Below are 22,484 nucleotides of genomic sequence, written 5' to 3'. Positions count from 1 at the left end.
CATTGGATTCTCCTTGTCTCCTGTCTGTACCTCAAGCAGATGGGAGCCACTATATTTTCAGGAAATGGTTTCTTCCACACAGTTTGAGGGCTACTTACCACCACCACCTGCTACTTCTTTGCTCTTACGGATCTTGCAAAGCCATCACCGTTCAGATTTCCTGCTACAGGTTCTCAAGTGATGTGCTGACATCAAAAAGAAGTGAGGTGTTCTGCAGCAAAGGAACAATTCAAGTAGCCTTAGCAGGGAGCTTTTCATTGATTACAATATAGGCATTGCTGTGAAAGGCGGAGTGATGATCAAGCGCAGCAAGCAATCAAGGCATATGGAGCCAGCTAATTAGCAAAGCTAGTCACAATTTGGCTCCAGAAGACTAAAGCTAGCAGGGTGTTTTACTGCATTTCTCTTCTTCCATTTATCTCTGTACACCAGTCAAAAAGATCCCGTTTACATAGTCAGAAAGAGTCTTCAGCACTTTTGTCAATCAGAGGGCACTGGGATAAGTTTTCTTTCTCTGACTATGCGCATAAGCTTGCACTTGAGCAACAGACCTTGCCAGCTAAAGTGCAGTTTTTTGTGGTCTCTGTCTCATCAGTAATGAAAAGCAAATAGTAGCAGCCCTCTGCTGTATCCACCCAGCTTCTTTAGACGGCAGACAAGCCTGCAGTAATTATTACAGCTCAGAAACAGAAGTTAGGTGAAACCAATTTGCTTCACAAGATGTCACAAGACTCAGGGAGCTCAACCAGTCTGCTATGCAGTGAGGATTCCAACAACTGAAATAAGTCACTTTGCTGTGCTTTTTTTTCCCCTTCTTAAAGTATTCCTGATAGACGACCAATACAAGGCTCACCTCATGTTGCTGTGTTTACTAGAAGTGACAAACATTCCCAGGATAGAAAATCATTTTCTCCCAAGCTCCTGTCCTTTCCTTCCCCTCCATTATTGTTTATTAAGATAGTAATTCAGATGTTCTTAAACAAAGATTTTTCTTTAACTTGTTTTTTTATCATATATCCTTTTCAGGAGAAGAATAAGCTATTACTGACTATTACAAGTTATTACATTTACTGGCTGAGACAGCAACTGCATGAACAGGAAAGCATGCCATGCATCAGAAAGAAATAGCAGCAGAAGAAATGATAACCCTTTTTAAAAGTAATTCTTAACTACACCAATGTAAATAAAACCTCCTGAAAACAATTAAGATGTACATAACCATTTTAATAACTAGGTTTACTAGAACTAAAGAGTTGTAGGGGTTGTTTTTTCCCAAATTTATTCTTATTGTTTGCCTGTGGTCACATTGGGAGTTGCATTTACCACTGTCTCTACAGTCATTCAATTCTCTGTTGCTGGGGTTTTCCTCCACTGGAAAGAAAATACATAGAAGCACAATTGTAAGTTAAATAACTGGCATGCATCAGGATAGCTACAAAACTTTTCAGCCATTCAAGTTAAAGCTATTTCCACCTGTCACTGCTTCAGTACAACGAAACTTCCACAATTCAGAAGGCTGTGTTTAAAAGTATTTCAAAATGCTTCAGAAAACCTTCAGCAGAACATACAGAACATTCATTACCACACCATTCTTTCTGTGTCTTAAGACAAGGTTACTCACTAGGATCACAAAACAAAGCAAACACAACCAAACTAAAAGGTACTTTACAGAAGTAAATACATTCTCCAAGAGGCTTTACTAATAAATTCAATACTGTGTAAAAAGCAATTCACATTTTATTTTAGATTGCAATAAACTGTACAAAAATGTTTTATTCTCGCCAAAAATAACAGCAATATTTTCAATCTTACTTCTAGACAAACAACGAACTCTTATTTTAATCTTTCCTGGGTGAGTTCACAAGTAAACAGACAATAAGATTCACGGGGATTTTTTTGTCAAACATACTTACGTTGTTCTGGAATAAATCTTAATGTTTTTAGTGTCTTTAGGGTATTTCAGTACTCCTGCCATGCTTGTTAAAAGCCTAAAGTTGTGTGTCTCACACAAAGGAATGTAAACAGTCAAGAGATTAAAGAGGTTGACTCTTCCAGTGAAACCTTAAACGTATCTTTGTACCACAAACATTCACTTTACACCAAGAACTGTCCACAGCATGAGGCCAGTGCAATTGCTGAATTCATTCTCCAAAATGCCAACTGAATGGGTATCAGTTAAAGACAAATTCAAAAAGCATAAAGTCAAATTCTAAGTAACAGAACAGAAATGGATTATACCCTTTTTAACACTTTCAGCTTTTTCTTAACCTATTTCATGAGCAAATATTGTAACAGCCCCATCAGATCTACAATCATCACAACGTACTTCTTCCAAGATGCAGCAAGCAAGCACCCAGTTAAGCCAATCAGATGCAGAAAGCACCTCTGCAAAGACCATGGGCTTATTTTCAGACTTGTTTTTGTTCACATAGGACATTTAACACAGACTAACAAAACATAACATAACAAAACATAACAAAACGCCCCCGGTGGCACACGGTGTTAGAACCACCGCTTGCAACACTGGAGGGCCCGGGTTCGAATCCCCCCTATGGCGCAAGTGGATAACTGCCGCTCTGCTACACTAGAGGGCTCGAATTCTGGGAGTTGGACTCGATGATCTCTAAGGTCCCTTCCAACTCGCATGATACTATGATACTATGATAATGTGGGTTATTGACCACAGCTTCTTAAATCTGAGACCAAAAATGGAAATACGATTGCGGTGATTATTTATTTCACATTTCCAAGTCTTTTTTTTAACTCCCCTCCTCCCCTCCATTGCCAGTTAACTAGCAAAAAGCTGTTTAATCAGACTGGTAAGAGCTTAAAAAAAAATAATTAAGCGCTTTCTGTTACTTCAGAGTTGTTCGAGGGAAGAAAGTCTGCTTGAAATTCCACTTTACCTGGATAGAGTTTAATGTAGGTGTCCACCATTAAGTCTAAGTCATGTTTTATATCAATGTTTATGTTCAGCAAAGCTAGGTTGCTTGACCTTTGCTCTGTCATGGTGTTTTTCAGGTATGCCTTTAAGCGCTTCCGTCCTATTTCGTATTTCTCATTCTCCACTTTCATCACTGGAAGAATGCACAAGACTTTAAGCAGTGCATATACATTAGGGAAATACTTTATGTCTGGCAAGTGAAGTGCTTCATAAATAGTAGCTGGAAGTTCAATATCCTTTCCTCTGTGCTTCCACTTGATTCTCCAACAATGAAGCTCAGCAGAAAGCGTGTCCGGATTAGGTAAGTCATTTTTGTACATGTCAGCATGATGCTCCTCAGACGTATTGAATTTGAGTTGACCCATGACTGAGGGCACTAAAGATAAACACTTCAGAGCTTTTAAATGTTGTTCTGAGAATATATCTTTTAATTCTTGAATTATATGTTCCACTGTAGGGACGCTAAGAATTTCCTTGTAGTAATTTTCTGACGTTAACTCAGCATCCAAGTTACCCTGTTGCGACCTGCGAAATTTTCCAGGGAGTTTAATTTGTACATCCAGTTTTGCAGCCAAATTTGTTGCTTCCTCAAACCAAAACTCATGGTAAACTTCAATATTCTCCATCACTTCATTCAGAGAATGCAATACTGCTGTTAGGCTGCTAGCTGCGAAGAATACATCTGATGTTTGTCCCTGCAGATTTTTCCCAAATGCTCTCGTAAAAGACAGAACATTTTTCAGAATGACGATAGTGACGATGAAGTCAAAATCTGTTAAAGCACTTGAAAGTACAAATGCTCGACCAGCAATGAAGTTGTTCCACCTGACAGTGGAATCGTTGCTTACCGCGTCCAAACACAGCACTAAAGCTTGCATGAGATCCACCAAAACCTCAAAAGTATCATGCCTGCCCGTCCACTGAGAACGGCAGATCTCCTTCAGCTCATTACCTTTCTCCTCGTTGTTCCGAAAAAGAGCAGAAATTGTGTTGTCCAGTTCCACCAGTAATTGTGGAGATCGACTAAAAAGACAGCGAACTTCTTCGATTGTTCCTAGGGCCATGGAAACACCAACAACGGGAACCGACTTTGCCAACCATACATTTAAGGCACAAGAGGAACACAGCGTATACACAGCTTGTGGATACTTCTCCAAGAGTCTTGTAGCCACAACTTTCATTTTAGAAGCAAACCCACTGGAGACAATGTAGGCTTGACCCCGACAATATTCCATGTTCAGACCCCACTTTTCAGTAATAGTCGTATGGAACTTAACAGCTAATATTTCAGGATCAGCCTCATAAGGTAAAAACCCTATGAATTCTTCTCTCAGATTATGAGAATCATCAACAAATCTCACCAGGACTGGCAAATGTTCCTCTCCTGCTATGTCTACTACTTCATCAGTGACAATAGAAAAGAAGTGCGAGTCTCTTACTTCCCTCAATGTTTCTTCTCTAATGCAGCTCTCGCAGATCTCAAGCATTTGTTTCTGCTGCATTTTAGAACAATATTCAAGATTGACTGCAGTCATCTCAAACCGCTTCCTTAAAACTTCATCTCCAGAATTGATTCTGTATTCCAGCAGAGCCTGAAAGTTATCTGAAGTATAAATATCTTCTGGAAGCCCATCCGCATTATGGCTCTCCAAGGGGATATTTTGTTTACCCATAAGGATCAAAATTTCAAACAACGACTTAAGGTAATCCTTGTTTTCTCTTTCTTCCAGAGTTAAAGGAGCACATTTTTCCTCTTGCTGCTCCCCACCTTCCTCTGAGACAGCATTTTGTGCACTGCTTTCATTCAGTTCTTGAGTTGCCTGTTCCCGTTCAAAAGCTTCATTAACTACAAAATACAAAATATTGTAAGACAACTAAAATGTAACATTTGCTTTCCCCTACTATCTTTATTACCTTTAAGTTACTGGAATCCACAGAAGAATGTTTCTAGTTTTAAAGTGACTGACTACTTTGGAATGAGCTTAGATGAGCTATCCGAATCAAGCAGCAACTAAATTATCCTCCTGAACAAATAAGTAAGTTTACAGTTACGTGCCCTACAGTTCCTCATCAGCCTTAGTAAACAAAGTCTTTATGAACTGATTATTTTGCCCACTTACTCTTTTGCTGCTTCAGTGTTCTTATTTCATCTTCACTCTTAAAAAAAAAAAAAAAAGATATATTGATGTTATTGTCTACCACGTGACCCCTTTAAAATACTGAAATATATCAAGGTCAGATGCAAATATTGCAGACGAGACCATTTTCAGAGTGTTAATACCTACCAAAAAGGTGCTAGAAGGTCTAAGAGAAGGAGGCTCTTGAGGTAGTTTATTGCTGTCACGACACATATTTACTAATTACAAAAGAATGATTTGCTACTACTGCTAAGGTTCCCATACATACATCAGGATTTTGTTCAATCTGCATTTTTATGAGTAGATTACTACTCATAAACTACACATTAACTACATTAAAGAAATCCATTCTACTATAAACACGTACTGATAGCAGTAGCCTTCAATTATTTTCTGATTTCCTGTTAACAAACACTTATCAAATGCATTTAGAAATTGTTGTATTCTGATGTACAAACACACTTTAGGAGTTAAATTCATCTTAATTTTCAGTGCACTGAAATCCACAGAGACCTAAAGACACAAAGCGTCACAAAGGAGCCACTGACAAGTTACAGCTCCAACAAGAAATCGCCTGACCTTGCTTTTACACATGGATTGTATTTGTAGAACTCTGAAGGATGTCTGAATTACAGAAGTGGCTCAGATAAACAGTCAACACAGAGCAAGATTTGCAGGGTCGCAGCTGTAAGGTGTTTTTCAGTTAGCACTGCAGTAACAAGTAAGAGGAAGCAATAAACTTCCCTTGAAAGACACAATCAGCTCTCATTTTCCAGATTATTTATTAAACATCTCTTGGTAGATAAAACTTCAGTGTAACATTTGGGTTTTAACTTATAATTAATAACATTATATTCAAATAGCAGTACAGAAATTAAAAACACCAAAGTGCTAATCGTCATTAGACATTTCATATAAAATTTCACACGAACTTACTTGCTTTTATAGTTTTAACATTAAAGCAAAGCCTAAACAAACTTACTTTACGAACTTACCAGCTCTTTTATCCGTTTTCTATGTCTGCTGTGGGGATTGTTCAGATGACTTGTAAGATCAAATATAGTTGGCACAGCATTATCTCTTAAAACTGTTCTGTAAGGGCTCTGTAAAAAGACATATAGATTAGTGTTGCCTATGGGAAGTAATCAAAGTCTGTGAAATCTTGTGTTTTTGGGGAGGAAAGCTTTGGTTTCTGAAACGTTATGGGTTTTGTGCTGTGTCTACAATGCCATCTATGAATTTCTGTTTTATACAAAGATTGTTTTTCCAGTTAATCATGTTCACTTTCTGATGCATCAGAACAGACACGAAGTTCTACTATGCAATACCCATTTTCAAGGATGCCAAAGACCAAAAATGAGAAGAGATGCTTAAGAAAATAAGTACAACCACTTTTTCCTCCCCGTTATCCTCATATCACAGATCCCTGGTGCAACAATTTTAAGTTATTTGAATGTTAACTTTTTTTTTTTTTTTATAATAAATATTCTGGACATACAGACACTTATACATCAGAAAGAAAACACTTTAGTCATAACGAACAAAAACACATCTGTCAGATGAAGAAAAGGAAGGCTTCTAGATGATTATATAAATATTTCCAGCAGATAAAGTGTTTTAAATAGAAATTTAAGTTCAAAGTATATGCAAGTATATATTGTCTAAATTGAACTGTTTCCATAGTCATAGAATTAATCATAGAAATAATCATAGAATCACAAGGATGGAAAGGACCTACAAGATCATCTAATCCAACCGTCCTCCCTTTACCATACCTACAGAAAACCACTAAATCATATCTCCTAGCTCCCTATCCAGACACCTCTTGAACACTGCCAGGGATGGCAACTCCACCACCTCCCTGGGCAGCCATTCCAGTGCCTGACCACTCCCAGAGAGAAAAAATTCCTTCTTATATCCAGTCTAAACCTCATCTGATACAACTTGTGGACATTTCCTCGGGTTCTGTTTGTTGCCTGGGAGAAGAGGCCAAGCCCCTCCTCATCACAACCTCCCTTTAGGAAGTTGTAAAGTGCAATGAGGTCTCCCCTGAGCCTCCTCTTCTCCAGGCTTAACAATCCCAGCTCCCTGAGCTGCTCCTCATAAGACTTGTGCTCCAGACCCCTCACCAGTTTTGTTGCCCTTCTAATGAACACGTTCCAGATCCTCAACGTCTTTCTTATAGTGAGGAGCCCAAAACTGAACACAGTACTCAAGAGGCGGCCTCACCAGAGCTGAGTACACAGGGATGACCACCTCTCTACTCCTGCTGGCCACGCTATTTCTTATACAGGCCAGGATGCTGTTGGCCTTCTTGGCCACCTGGGCAAAGAACAGAGCTTTAACTGACCATGTCTGGATATGTTATTGGACCCAAGGTTTAAAACAGAGTTTCATGAAGCTTCACTGCACATCCAGAATTACTTCCAATGTGCATTTTCTGGTTTGTTTCTGAAATGCAGGCTAAACAAAGACCCTGTCATGTGTACTACCACTAGGAGCTCCTAGTCTGACCTGCTTGTTTTAATTATTCTACATAACGAGAAGACCAACTTTGCCTATTTCAGTCTAGAAATCGAAAGTTGGTTCAAAGCCACAAATCTATCATTTCCTACTGCTAAGTAAACTGTTAAAAAAATAAAAATCAGCATCATCTTAATGAAGTAACAGACTTCAGTTCTTCATGCTAACAGGAAACAGTACCATGATTTTTGCTGGATAGAAAATAGCAGGAGCCAAAAGCCTGACAGATACACAGAATGTTTAAACCTCTTGGCCACGGCTGAGCGCAACTGAACTGAATGACAACATGTACACACTTCAGTAACAGCACATTAATGATTTAAAATAATTAGAGGTATGCAAACATATGTTCTTAACACCTCTTAAATGTAAATAATGTTGTAACACGTAGAAACAGTAAACAAAATGAACACTGTTTTGCATGAGGAAAGATCTGTAACGAAGACCAGAGCTACACAACTGTTAAGCCAGCAGAAGCAGTTCTGCATTTCTAATCCCAAACTGCTTGCTTCCACCTTACCCTTTGTGCCAGTACAGACATCTGCAAGTCTGTGCAGTACCCTGGGCCACGACAATGATATCAATTAAAACTAAGAGATTAATTTTCCCAGAGAGCCCTTACGCAGGAGATCAAAGATTAAATGCAGCAATCTGATTGAAAAGAATCCTAATCACGTTCTGCAAGGTGGAATAAACCAATGCTTGGTTTTACTTACACTTCTACATATCATAGAGGTCTCGAAATGTTTAGCGCACAGTCTGTAGTGCTTGTTGAGTTGATCTGGAGTTTTATCTTCTAAATCGGCCCTTCGACAGTTCTCTACCCATCTTTGACACCTGTATGGAAGCAGAAAATGTTAGCTAATTTTAAGTTCAAACAACATGCCCTACAGTTTGAAGCCTGGCTCAGAACCAGCGTGCAGTGAGCCCTGCCCTTCATGAAAGGCTATAAAGAATCACAAGAACTTTCAAAGATCTGCTTTTAGCCATTTGCTTACCATTCAATATCACCCAGGAGTCGCTACTATCGATATCTGATGTAAATTAGACAGCTTGTATTTCCCTCAATGGGGTCTACGCAACCACATTTGGGAAGCACGCAGCATCCAGTAAAACTCATCTACTATTTCATTTGCTCAGTAGATTATACATGTAAGTTAAGAAGATTCCAGCAGTCATTAATATCTCAGAATTTACTAGTTCAAAATAAAAACAAGTTCCACAAAGACAATTCTCTGAAGGAGCACCGATGTAATGCACGTGCACCTTGAGGCACCACAGACTCGCTGTAACACAAGCTTTACTATAATCTGATAGAAGCCTTATTATTGATAACTCTAACTGTGTAATGAGGTTACACAAGCTCCTATCTGTCCTGGGCCAAAGCCCTCCCCAAACTGAAGAAAGCTAGACAGCTACACTACCAAGAATTACAATGCTACCACAGTAATCCTACAACAAAAACGAGAAGGAACTTTCACAACATTCTCAATAACTTCTTTTACAACAAATCACTTTGCTACGTACTTCAACTTTTCAACTTAGATTCATATTGGCTATCACAAAGGCTGATGGGCATCCTGATTGTGAATGGAGAAGGCTTCGGTCCAGAGGGATGTTCAGAACAAGAGCCTGACCTTACCTGCATCTCTTCACTGACTCAGGGAGGCTGAGGAAGACCAACACGGAGCGAAGTCAAAGCTCCTTGCTTTATGATAGCTACTCTGAATCACCTCCTGGCAAACATAGGAGCAAACTGGTGGCAGCAATGTCTATAGCACATATAAAGGAGCTGGCATATATTTGTCAAGGCAAAGTCAGCCCAAATCCCCCTATCTCCAATGTCACTGCCACCCAGAGAACAAATTAAGTACATACTAGTTGAAGCCTCTGAAAGAAGCCTTGGCACAAAGAGCCTGAATTTGTGGATCCTGATCAGGCATGGGCACCAAGATCCTCACCCCATTGGAGCATAAGATCTGTAATTGGAGCCCCAGACATCTATGGAACTTCAGTGGAGAAGGCTGGAGCATTGGTGTTCTGTCAGGTGACCACACAACTAAAGGGAAATGGTAAACGTTACAAGGTTGGACTCAAACATGCAAACACTGAGTTCCAGTTTGGCACTTCTGCCTTATTAAGAGTTTGGCTTCAAAACAAACACTCAAAACATAAGAAAGAACAAAGGAAAAGGAGGTCAGACCTCTGAAAACACCTGGCATAGCTGTGCTGGTGTGGATCTTGCTGTGAGGACCACTGCCTAGACTGCATTAAACACATCTTTATTGGTATAAGAAGCAACTTACATTCATGTATGATTTGAAAATACTAAATACCATCTATCATATGCAGCCAGTTCTTTTGCAAAGCCTCCTCTGTGCATCAGTTCTTGTTTCCACGGGTAGCAACATTGACTTAGACTTAAAACCACTGCTTAGCTGTCTCAGACTTGCTAACACTTGAAACACAGGCACAGGATCACTCCCTCACCCTCTGACACTGCATTAGATGCAACCCAGCATACGCTTGGCTATCTGGGTTGTGAAGGCACACTGGCTTATGTCCAGCTGCCATCCACCAGTATCTCTAGGTCCTTTCCAGCAGGGCTATGTTCCATCCTTATACCCCCTAACTTGTACTGATAGTGAGGGTTGCCATGAACCAGGTGCAGGCTTGCAATTGGACTTAATGAACTTCATGAGGCTCTCTTAGGCCCACTGTTCAGCTTGCCCAGGTCTCTCTGGATCCCTTGGACATGTTAACTGCACCATACAGCTCGGTGTCATCCACCGACTGCTGAGGGTGCATTCAATCCCACTGTTGATGTCACCGATGGAGACGTTAAAGAGCACTGATCCTAATCACCTTTTTAAGCCACTGACCACCATTGATTTTGCAACCAGTTCCTTGTCCATTAAACAAGCCATGTATCAGAACCATATCTTCCCAACCTGAAGAGAAGGATGTTATGGGGGCCCGTATCAAAGGTCTTTACCAAAGTCCAGGTAGATTACACCAGTGCTTCTTCCCTTGTCCATTGTCACAGCTAGGCCATCATAAAATGCCACTAGGTTGGTCAGGCAGAATCTGCCCTCAGAGAAGCCAAGCTGGTTATCCTGTACCACATCCCTGCCTTCCATATGCCTTAGCACAGCATCCAGGAGGATCACCTCTATGACCTACACTGGCAACAGGGGTGAAACTGACAGGTTGATTTCTACATCTAAACATGTCTTCTTTCTCACAGCATTTTCTGTGGCCTAAATCACTCATGCAATTGTTGCTTTACCAGCGCACAGACTCTGTTTGGCACATGAATACCTCATCACTTCTGCTGCTGCTTAGGATGCTCTACCATCAACCACTAACTCACTGTCAGCTGCTTGCCACAGAGGCTGCAAGTCTCTGGACGCAGTAATCCAGATGGGGTCTCATAAGGGCAGGTAGAGAGAAACAATGACCTCCCTTTCTCCACCGCCACCCCTCTTTTGATGCAGCCCTGGGTATGGTTGGCCTTCTTGGCTGCAAACCACACTCTGTTCAATGTGGCCCTGGGTACTGTTAGCCCTCTTGGCCACAAGAGAACACTGCTGGCTCATGGATGACCTGTCATCCACCAGGATCCCTATGTCCTTCTCTGCAGGGCTGATCTGAGTGTGTTCTTCGCCTGAGGGTGTACTCAAACCCATCATCTATGTCACTGACAGAGATGTTGAACAGCACCAGTCCCAAGACAGACACTACTGGAGGACACCACTCACGACCAGGCTCCACCTGGACACAGAACCATTTACAACAACCTTCTGATCGTGACCATCCAACCAATTCTTTATCCATCCAACTGTCTGGGCAATGAACCATTTGGCCATTTACCAAATCATAGAATCATAGAATCATAGAATTACTCAGGTTGGAAAAGACCTTGAAGATCATCAAGTCCAACCGCAGCCTAACCAGTAGCCTATCTCTTAAAAAACAACCACGAAACAACACCACAACAACAAACTTCTGCTAAATCATATCCCTGAGCACCACATCCAAACGGCTCTTAAACACATCCAGGGATGGCAATTCAACCACCTCCCTGGGGAGCCCATTCCAGTATCTAACCACCCTTTCTGTAAAGAAGTTCTTCCTAATATCCAACCTAAACTTGCCCTGGTGCAACTTGAGGCCATTTCCCCTTGTCCTGTCACAAGTCAGTAGTGAGAAGAGACCTGCCCCACTCTCACTGTAAGAACCTTTCAGGTACTGGAAGACGGCAATAAGGTCTCCCCTCAGCCTCCTCTTCCTCAGACTAAACAGCCCCAGCTTCCTTAGCCTCTCCTCATAGGGCTGATTCTCCAAGCCCTTCACGAGCCTCGCTGCCCTTCTCTGGACCTGCTCCAGTACCTCCATGTCCTTCTTGTGCTGAGGTGCCCAAAACTGGACACAGTACTCGAGGTGAGGCCTCACCAATGCCGAGTACAGGGGCAGGATGACTTCCTTAGTCCTGCTCACCACACCATTCTTGATACAAGCCAGGATGCCATTGGCCCTCTTGGCCACCTGGGCACACTGCTGGCTCATATTCAGCCGACTGTCCATCAGCACACCAAGGTCCCTTTCCGTCTGGAAGCTTTCCAGCCACACCTCCCCAAGCCCGTAGGGTTGCCTACAGGCAACTCTAAATGGCTGAGACTGGAGACACCCCCAAGGACCTCCTGACCCAACCCTGCCTCAGCAAGAGCCACAGCATCAGCATCCAGACGGGCTTGAAGGAGGATGCTTCAGAACCTCTCTAACCACCTTGGCATGGAAATGGCTACTGGTGAGCATGAGACACCTGTAAAAGCAAAGCATCCTCAGAGCCAAGCAACCCTTCACTCCTTCACACCCTGGCAACCTCTCACAGTCCCTCACAGCCTCTCAGAGCCAGGCACGCCCTCGCTCACGTTCCTCTCGCATCCAACTCCTCCCCGTCGCTCTCCTGTTGTCTTTCCCGATCTGGGTTCTCACCTGACCGGATCCCGGGGGAAGCGGAAGAAGGCCAGGTCGGACTGCGTGCTCTTGCGGGTACAATTGGGGGCCGCGCAGAAGTTCGGCATGGCCCCCCCACCGGATCGGAGGGGCTGCCCCTTTAAATCCTCCGGGCCGCAGGGGGGGGATGTGGGGTGGAGGAGGAGGAGGAGAAGGAGGCCGGGGGGGAAGGGAGGGAGGAGGGGTAGGGGGGGGAAGCGGCTCCACACTGCTGTGAGCGGCCGGGAGGATTCACCGCCACCCTCCGCCGGGAACAAGGGCCGCCTCCTTCCCACAGTGCACTGGGCCCGGCCGCTCGCAGTGCGCATGCGCCTTGCGGAGCCCGGATGTGCGGTGCGCATGCGGGCTGCTCGTGGGCCCTTCGCGCGCCCTGCCGTAGCGGGAAGGCGACGCGCATGCGCAGTGAGGCAGCCGCAGGGAGCGTGGCGCATGCGCACGGCGGTGTTTCCCTTGAGGGAGCTGAATCTCCACAGGACAGCTCGTGGGCCAAAGGAGGAAGTACATCAAGCAGAAGGACAAAGGGTTGAAATCCTTTATTTCATGGTAGAAAGATTGTTGTGCACTGAGGAGAAACATTGCAACCTCAAATTTACCTCATAGATGCAAACGAACTTAAAATAACCAGAGTGATACTGTATTTAGCCAGAAAACAAGCCTCGGTTACAGAATAAGGCCATAACCTTTTTCTCTTTTCTGCTTAGCTCTTCAGGAAGGCGTTAATACAGACTGGATGGATGTTGAGGTAAACAGAGAGCTGGGCAATGAGTGTTGAGAAGTAATGGGAACAAGGAGAGTACCTGCCCTTGAAGACTTCATCTTTCTCATTGGCATAACCAGAATTGAGTTTAGAAAACAAAAAGAGTAAGAATCTGAACGGTTAGAGGAAAGGCTCAGACATGAAATGTGTTCTGCTCATAGCGAGAGAAGAAAGCACAGTTGTTCTGAGTCAGTGATGTCAAGCAAGAGTTGTTCAAGGGCAATAGGTCCCCTTTGCTATGGGCATCTCTTAGAGAGCTTTAATGACACACACAGAATCCTGACAGATAAACGTGGTGGGATTTTGGAAGCATAAGCCGAAGAAATGAAAGTAAATACCTTTCCAAAGCAATTTATGTAGGTTTTTTTTTGTTTGTTTGTTTAATTCATTTGGTTCCTTTTGGATGGGCTGAAAACTTATATGTTTTTTCTGTTAGATATGGAAGCCTCGTTATAAAGTGCCCTTCAAATTGGGATTCTCAAAGCATGTCTCATTTGGACTAATAGCATGAGTTTAAGTGATGTTAATTCTTTACCAGGATTTTGGCTCTGCCATTTAGCTCTATTCATCCTATTTGAGTAGCTTCAGCTGATGCTGAAGATGTGTTTAGCTGCATCTAATTGCTCTCATTGTCTAGACGATCATCAACGTTCATATCTAGTGAACTGTTTGAGGGAATTAATCAGATCAGAAATAGCTTTTTTTTTCTTTTTGGTTCTTAAATACACGAAGTTACCTTGGATAGGTTAGTTTTAACTCAGGTGAATTTGTTGTTTGATTTGCTTTGCAGATTGCATAAATGTTCATGCTGATGTCGGGAAACGCACAAGAGAGCAGGATCGTTTTCAATCACGGTAGTGATTTAACAGTATGAACATGTAATAATAGTTTGAAGCTTCCTAATTTAAAACACTTTTAAAGCCTGTTTCAGTGTGGAAAAAAATACCTCTTCTCCCTTAGCTAGTAATATCAGTGCTCATATACTTTGCCCAGGATTGAAGGGCCTTTTTTTCCCTTCAGAACTGATCCATCAAACAAGGGATTGCATGCAGAAATACTTAAGACTCTGAAAAGCCAAACCAGAATGATAGAATTACCCAGGTTGGAAAAGACCTTGAAGATCATCAAGTCCAACTGCAGCCTAACCAGTACCCTAACTCTAAAAACCCTCTGCTAAATCATATCCCTGAGCACTACAGAAGGCTACAATGGTATTTAAAATAAATTAACCTTGGCATATATTTCCCAATGACAACCTCTGATCAAAGTATCACCATACAAGAACGTTACAGCTGTTGTTTTACTCTTTGTTTTCTAACTATCCTCTGAGTTACTTAAATGTAGTTCACCACGTGTTTCCAGCCTTATCTGTATACTGTTTGCATTGAATAGAGATCATGTACTGTATCAGTAGGGCTATGCTGACAGTCTGTATCATCCAGATAAATTATTAAAGGAATTGTGTGTGTTCATGTGGGTTTTTAATTGCTTTATTTTACCGCTGCTAAGGTCAGCTGATCTCTAGGTAGGGCTTTATGTAACGTTATAGCAGTTGCAAAATAATCTCTTTAATGTGCTTCTGGAAATGAATGGGAAATGAATGCCTTTTTCACAGGGAGCAGCTTCATATGCTTTTATTTTCTAATAGCATTCAGAAATGATTGTGGTGTTCTACACGTTTCCCGTTAGCAAAATGTGAAAGTTTATTTGCAAGAGAGTATTTAAAGTCTAATATCCTTTAATGAATTTCTGTTGTGTGGTCTGTTGTAGGGTCTGTTGCAAGCAATGTGGCCACTCTGTTGTCGGGTTAACTGTCAGGAAGAAACATATGTCAGTTTAATCCCATAGATGTCTCTGTATATTTGTATCCACATCCCTGCTGAAACGTGATGAAATTTGCAATGACAGGATGAAATAAAACACTGCTTGTGTTCAGAGCTCGCCTGCAGGATTGAAAGGCAAAGGTGGGGAATAAGGCTGTATGCTACAAGGAAGGACATCCGCAAGCGTGATTTGAAGCATGCAGGGCTGGTGACCAACGTGCAGCTTAACTGTGACTGTAAGTAATGCTGCATTCTGGCTCCATTTTTGCAAATGAAAGTTAATGAATATCTTTTGAGGCTCATCAGATGAACTCCCGTTGTGTTGTCCCTGTTTTACTGGGATCTTTTCTTTCACAGAAATCAAGTCTGTGCTATGAGAAAACAGAACGATTGGCTTTGGGCCGCTCAACTTTTATGCAGGGCTACAATCTGTGTCAGTCAAGGTTCTGCCCAAACAATGTTATTTATGCACTGGCATAGCTTTTCCAAGTGACTTATGCTAAGCTAAAAACTCTCTGCTTTCTGGGTTGCTGCTATTCCTCCCTGCATAGAGGAAGCAGCTTTCTTAATTATAAGCAGTTGCTGAAAAGTTCCTCCAGCCAAAGCAGATGATTACAACCTCCTGTCCTGGTCTGTGGGCAGCACACGCTAGCAGAGCCATCTCTGGCACTGGCAGAGATTCACAAAGCAGCAACCTAACAAATTCCTGCCCATCTGCCCATTTCAAGGCATTCGTTTTTAGCTGGTGATGCTAACCTTAATTTGCAGTCCTCGTTTCCTTGACCCACTGCATTGATTGCACAATATATTGATATGAGTATTCAGAGAGAAAAGTCTTTCAAAATATAGACATTAGCTAATCAGGCAGTGCCAAATGAATACTTAAGATGTGTACAGTAAGCCGTATTCCCATTTCACCATGTTCTTTTTTTTTCCTCAATATCACCAAGAAGGACTTTTGTATATATATATATGTATATATTTGTATATATATATTCACTTATGTGATCATAGAATCATAGAATTACCCAGGTTGGAAAAGACCTTGAAGATCATCAAGTCCAACCGCAGCCCAACCAGTAGCCCATCTCTAACAACCCTCTGCTAAATCATATCCCTGAGCACCACATCCAAACGGCTCTTAAATACATCCAGGGATGGCGATTCAACCACCTCCCTGGGGAGCCCATTCCAGTACCTAACCACCCTTTCTGTAAAGAAGTTCTTTCTAATATCCAACCTAAACTTGCCCTGGTGCAACTTGAGGCCATTTCCCCTCGTCCTGTCACATGTCACTAGTGAGAAGAGACCTGCCCCACTCTCACTGTAAGAACCTTTCAGGTACTGGCAGACGGCAATAAGGTCTCCCCTCAGCCTCCTCTTCCTCAGACTAAACAGCCCCAGCTTCCTTAGCCTCTCCTCATAGGGCTGATTCTCCAAGCCCTTCACGAGCCTCGTTGCCCTTCTCTGGACCTGCTCCAGTACCTCCATGTCCTTCTTGTGCTGAGGTGCCCAAAACTGGACACAGTACTCGAGGTGAGGCCTCACCAATGCTGAGTACAGGGGCAGGATGACTTCCTTAGTCCTGCTCCCACAGCATTCTTGATACAAGCCAGGATGCCATTGGCCCTCTTGGCCACCTGGGCACACTGCTGGCTCATATTCAGCCGACTGTCCATCAGCACACCAAGGTCCCTTTCCATCTGGGAGCTTTCCAGCCACACCTCCCCAAGCCTGTAGGGTTGCCTGGGGTTGTTGTGACCAAAATGCAGGACCCGACACTTGGCCCTGTTGAATCTCATTCCGTTCACCTTGGCCCATCGATCAAGTCTATCCAGGTCCTGCAACATATCCATATCCTGCAACAATACGATGAGTCTTCAGAAAAAGTAGGACCATGGCCATCCAGATGAGGAAATGTTTGGTTTCATTAGCCACTAGGTGTTACAACGTTTAATTATTTCTCCTATTATCTACTTTTGTAGCTGCTTTTGTTGTCCAGACTCTGTATAGTGATCACAGCTGATACAGCGCTGCTCCAGCATGCATTTTTAGCAATTCTAATGACAACTTTGATCCTTTTCCCATGCTTTCTGTTTGGGGAAGCGCCTTTGCTTCCTTCTCAGTGCATTGTTACCTAGTACTATACATTACAAAGACCATGGATGTATGCACCTGCCTCCCTGAATCACAGAAGCTGTGATTTAAGCTGCTCTCTGTCATGCCTCAGAACGACACAACGAAGTGGTTTTCCTTAATGTTGTTTTTAGGTTATATAATCAAGTTTTTTTGCCTCCCTGCAGTGTTTAAAATAGAAGCTTAACTCCAGTGGTGTTTCCACGCGTTAGGTTTCGCTCTATTTAGCTACTTCCAGCGCTGAATTAACTTCATACAAGGTTTTGAATGTGATATGCATTACTTAAAATAAAAGGGGGGGGGGGGGGGGGGGGGAAATAACTGGCAATGCAAAGCTCTCTCCAGTGAAATATCGTTGTGGGTTCGAGTACAAATAGTTCTGAGCCCGCTGTGACAATCCCTGCTTCTGACAAGGCTGTGCATAAAAGGCTCCCCTGGCAAGCTGCCGGAGCCTGAATGTTGCTGAGGCTTCTGTTCCTATCTTTTAGCCTGGAGGAAAATGTGATGGGAAAAGGTCTGAGGAAGGAGAGAGTTTAGAAGTCATCTGAGGGTGATGGAATAGAAATGAAGATGGAGATGCTTATGTCAAGAGAACGTATCGAGTCGCTGAATGATCTCTAAAGAGAAGCGGAAACTCTGTTGGTTAGACCATTTCACATGGAAACAACGATGAAAGAAAAAGACCAAGAAAGGATTTCACTCCCGTTAGAACCCTCGGCTATTTCTCCCCAGCAAGAAGAGCAGAGAGGCTGCTGCGCTCGTTTCGTGTGAGCCCCCAAAGAACTGCGAGGAACGGCTTTGTCGCTGGTGACCTGGGCTGCATACAAATCACTTTCTGCCAAGTGACAAATCACCACTTCTCCCCTCTGCTGTTCCATCCGGCTGCTGGTGCCTCCAAACTACAGCGTGTCTTCTCCCTTCCGTTCTTAGGAGGCACAGGGAAGTGAAAAACTTGTAATGAATGACCCCAGTGCCTGTAATTGATGCGAATTGAATTATTATATCCGGTCCTAAGGAACGTGAAACAATATAGGAGTCCTCGATGGTCACAGTGTTTCTCAATGTAGGTAGGAATGGATTTTGCTTGAATGCATATAATTGAGCCATTTCTTTATAAGCTGAGCGATATGCTGTTATCAATGGTTACGCATGGCTTCTGTATATCATTCTTCCATCCCTTCGAGGAATTAAGCAAATAAAAACCTAACCGGTCTCATTTAAGTTTAGTGAAGCTGCTGAGCCAGGCTGAGCAAACACATTATTCCTGCTTTCCCTTTGAAAAGGTACCAGCATGAGCTGCGTTGTTAGCGGAGAATTCACTGCATGAGGGTGGAGAGCGTACATAAATAAACACACACACACACGTCCAGCTTCCATCTATACCTTATGAGATAAAATATGTCCTTGTCACCTTTTCAAGTCCCCTTCCCCAGGACCAGACCGCACACTTCCCTAGTAAAAACGTTTAGATGGGAACGTTACGCCTATGGCTGTTTCGCCGTGTAGCTGTAGGGTGCTAAGAGCCCAACCGCTACCCCCGCTCCAAAGCGCAACGCTCGAGGCTTTTTGTCCCTTCTCGCCTCCCGTAGCCGCCCGCAGGGCTATGGCGGGACGGCCGGAGCCACTTCCCACCGCGTAGACAAACGCGCAGCGGACTACATCTCCCAGGAGTGCCTCGCGGTGCTGCGCATGCGCGGCGCACTTTCCTCGCGCCATCTTGGCGCCCGCTCCTTCCATCTCCTCATTCAAGCTGAGTGGCTGAATGAAGGGATGAGGGCGCGCGCAACTACAACTCCCATCGTGCCCTGCGGAACCCGCGCATGGGCAGTGCGTTCCGCCGCCATCTTGGCCGGGGAAGCGCTGCCGCCACCGCCGCCAAACAAACCCGAGAGCGGCACCGCGGGGGGAGGAGGGGTCGTGTTGCTGTGGAGTCTTTCGATGTGCCGGGCACGGCCGGGCAGGTGAGTCCCTCTCCCCAGAAGCACCTCCTTGCCTTCCCCGGTGCTCTCCCTTGGGATCAACGGAGCTGCTCTCCTTCCTTGGGGCGCCGGGGACCCGCCGCCCCCTCATGGGCCCGGCGCCCGCTCCCTGTCTGCGCGGCCTTCTCTTCCCTTCTGCCTTCAAAGCCCTTCTTCCCCTCTCTGAGGCACCGGAGGAACCCCGCTAAGGGCTGGAGGGAGCCCAGAGCTGGCTGCAGCCTGAGGGCTCCCTCCTGGGGAGCTCCAAGCCCGGGGATGGGGCCGGGGCTTTTGTTCCCTTCTTCCCCGTCCTCCTTGGGGGGGGGGAGATGCTCCCACCCTCTTCCCATATCCCCCCGGATCTTCACCTTCGTAGGGCTTTTTCCCCGTATTTGAATGGTTTTTCTTTTAATTTTATTTTATTATTTTAGGGGAAACGGAAAGCAGATTTTCCACGTTATTTTTATTTTTCTGTCTTAGATCGGTGCTAAATGCGTTATGCTGGGGGGGGGGGGGGGGTTGGGGACCGTGCGGATCGCTGGAGGAGTTCTTATAATAGGTGCTCTGTGCATAAAGAGAGGGAGGAGACTCGAGCATCAATTCGGAGAGTGTTTCGGCATGAAAAAAAAAGGCTGGGGCAGGAGGTAGGAAACTCAGGAGAAAAGGCTTTGGCTGGTGGGAAGAGAGCATAGGAAGCCCCCACGCCTTTGTGAAACTGCTGAATTCCTGCATGGTAACGCGTGCCATTAGGTTGGGGCAGGGATGGGAGGGAATGTAGTGTTGTGAGCAACCAGGAGACTTTGCATTTGGGAGGTCGATAGATGAGGGGGGCTCAAGCTTACTGCGTTTTTTTGTTCCTTTCTCAGGGAGGCTGAGCTCTGCGGGAGCACAGAGACAAGATGCCTGTGGTGTGGCCAACGCTTCTGGATCTCAGCAGAGATGAGTGCAAGAGGATCCTTCGCAAACTGGGTACAGTAAGATGCAATTTGTGGGTCTGTATGTTTGCCCTTTTAAGAGACACCTGCCTGCTGCTTCCACTTAATGTTTTATTATGTCTACAGGCAACTTACAAATGATTTCCTGCTTTTTCCATGTGTCATTAGTCTGACAGCCGTGGCTTAAAATGATGTTGGGCAGGCGCTCTGCCTGAGCAAAAGGGATAGAACAGAATTGTTTTCATTTGACTGAATCTCTCATAGATACCCCTGTCCATTTTTGCTTTGATGTTGCAGTGTTTATGGCTATGAACGTGCGACATCATGTCTGGGCAAGACGAGGGTCTTCATTTCTGTGTTAAGACACCCATTTGTACCAAAGAGGCATAACGTTCTAGTTTGATACCATGGTGTTTCTGTAGTAAAGGCTTACAGATTCGTAGCCTATACCAGCTTGAAAGGGACCTGTGAGAATCATGGAGCTCTGCTTCTGGCCCTGCACAGACTTGAAATGTAATAAGAAAGTAGTCTGTATGGTATTTTGTGACTTTCAACCTTCACTTTACATGAGTTGTCGGAGAAATGTGGGAAGCGTTCTAACTTTACAGCAGGAGCTTTTTGTGTTGTTTCAAATCTAGCTTAATATCTGTGTACCTTGCCCAACAAATGTGTGTGTGTATATATATTGAGATTTTTTGTGCTCTCTAATTGCAAATGTGCAAGGAGACGTCCTATTATGTTTTAGAAGTTAATAAAATATTGACAAGCTTTTGGCTACCATAGGATAGAGGATCCTTTGATCTGATCCTACACTGTGGATTATGTGTTCCTAAGAAACTGTTGTTTTGTTTTCTGTTTGTTGTTTTGTTTTTTTATTTAAGTTAAGGGCTTTTTCAGAGTTAAATGATGCATAGCATTAGAAGAAAAGGAGCATAGATTTCTTTTCAGGCTTTCCTCAGAGGAGTTTGTTCTAGGAGGTGATGTCAGGAAGAAAGCTGAGCCTACCACAAACTTCCTGTGACAGTCGAGTTAGTCACTCAGCTTTTCTTGCTCGTGTTTTGAAAGTTAAAAGACTGTGTGTTGTATTCCTTAGCTATGCAAAGGTTCTCATACACTGTGAAGCCGTCGCTGTTGTGTTCTGAGAGATGTGATTTTTTTTTTACCTTGCTCTTTTTTTCACTTTGCTTCTTTGAGAATCTGGGATATGTGTTCTGTTGGAGCGGTGACGCAGTTGTTGCACACGACATCAAAATGAAGCCGTGCATCCATTAAGGTGATAGCTGTAGGTCTGAAGAGAGAGACTCGAGGGCCACAAAACCTTAAGAGAAAGTGCAGGATGCCAAAAAATGCAGACCGGATCTGTGCTACTAAATTATGCTAACGTAGCTTTTGCTGGCTGGAAGGGTGGAAAAAATAAAGCCTTCCAGCCCAGCTGACGGCGGTGTGCTGGCAGAACCCTGCTGGTGCAGCTAAGCCAAACAGAACTGCAGCTACACCTCCTCCAGTGACATAACCTAGGCTGACAGGAAAAAAAATAAAAGAAATAAAAATCTTTTTTTTCTTTTTTTTTTTTTTTTTGCTGGCATGAGCTGTGTCCCCGCCAGAGGGCCCTGCCAGCATAACAGAGATAAGAGCTTGTAGCAGCCGCGTCACTTCTAGAGTAGAGGAGCTCTCAGTTTATACAGGCGCACCAGAAGGCTGGAGGTAGATGGAGCATAGCTCGTCTGCCAGCCATGAAGCAGATCAGTTGAGCTCTCAGCCCAGCATCTTGTTCAAGGCAAAATACAGTGGTGCAGGGGAAGCTGAAATGTATCCTGAGGTGTGCAGTGCCTTGTGTTGCCCTGCAGCCTTCGTGGCTTATAATTGAATCACCTTGCACTTGAAATAATGGTATTTATTTGTGAAACTCGGGTTTTGAAGCATTTATTGGCTTGTTTGGTGGTTTCATCTTGAAAAGACAGCACGTCAGTTAGTAATGCTGTGTAGACAGAAGGGTGAGGAAGCTGGTTACAGCTTCTGTGTAATCTTTTCTAACTTGCAGAAAGCCAGAGTGTGCACTTTTAAAGCCTTAGTCTTAATGTAGAGTATCTGTATTGGAAATGGAAAAAAAGGAAGAAATGAATCTCTTTCCTAAGTAATCACACAGTTGTATCTGTTTTATGTAGTTAACAGAGGAAAATAATTAGTATCTTAAATATTGTAACGTGGTTGTCTAAATAAATGTTGATATTACTAATAACCATTGCATTAA

General features: G+C 43.6%; 2 protein-coding genes and 1 long non-coding RNA gene across 4 annotated transcripts in view; 2 read left to right on the top strand and 1 right to left on the bottom strand.

Annotated features, from left to right (window-relative positions):
* Positions 1 to 1,205: 1,205 nt before the first annotated feature.
* THAP12 (THAP domain containing 12) lies at positions 1,206 to 12,926 on the bottom strand. The gene is made up of 5 exons (XM_072326995.1): positions 12,604 to 12,926; positions 8,322 to 8,442; positions 6,078 to 6,185; positions 5,065 to 5,101; positions 1,206 to 4,790 (listed from the first exon to the last, which is right to left on the bottom strand). The coding sequence occupies exons 1-5, from the start codon at positions 12,690 to 12,692 to the stop codon at positions 2,842 to 2,844; spliced, it is 2,304 nt and encodes a 767-aa protein (XP_072183096.1). The 5' UTR covers positions 12,693 to 12,926; the 3' UTR covers positions 1,206 to 2,841.
* Positions 12,615 to 14,622, top strand: LOC140247373 (uncharacterized). 2 transcript variants are annotated; one of them, XR_011902645.1, is made up of 4 exons: positions 12,615 to 12,638; positions 13,326 to 13,366; positions 14,172 to 14,235; positions 14,402 to 14,622. It is a non-coding gene; the product is annotated as an uncharacterized lncRNA (long non-coding RNA). The 2 variants fall into 2 exon arrangements; XR_011902646.1 differs by lacking the exon at positions 12,615 to 12,638 and adding an exon at positions 13,073 to 13,146.
* A 4,547-nt stretch (positions 14,623 to 19,169) lies between these two features.
* Positions 19,170 to 22,484, top strand: part of EMSY (EMSY transcriptional repressor, BRCA2 interacting) — a 38,052-nt gene continuing 34,737 nt past the window's right edge. Inside the window, 2 exon segments of the mRNA XM_072326994.1 lie at positions 19,170 to 19,301; positions 20,165 to 20,267. Coding sequence (XP_072183095.1) covers positions 20,198 to 20,267 — 70 coding nt within the window. The 5' untranslated portion in view covers positions 19,170 to 19,301; positions 20,165 to 20,197.

This window comes from Excalfactoria chinensis, chromosome 1, assembly GCF_039878825.1.
Source record: "Excalfactoria chinensis isolate bCotChi1 chromosome 1, bCotChi1.hap2, whole genome shotgun sequence".
NCBI lineage: Eukaryota > Metazoa > Chordata > Aves > Galliformes > Phasianidae > Excalfactoria > Excalfactoria chinensis.
Note: the sequence above shows the minus strand (reverse complement) of the source record. Positions and strands in the feature narration are given on the sequence as shown.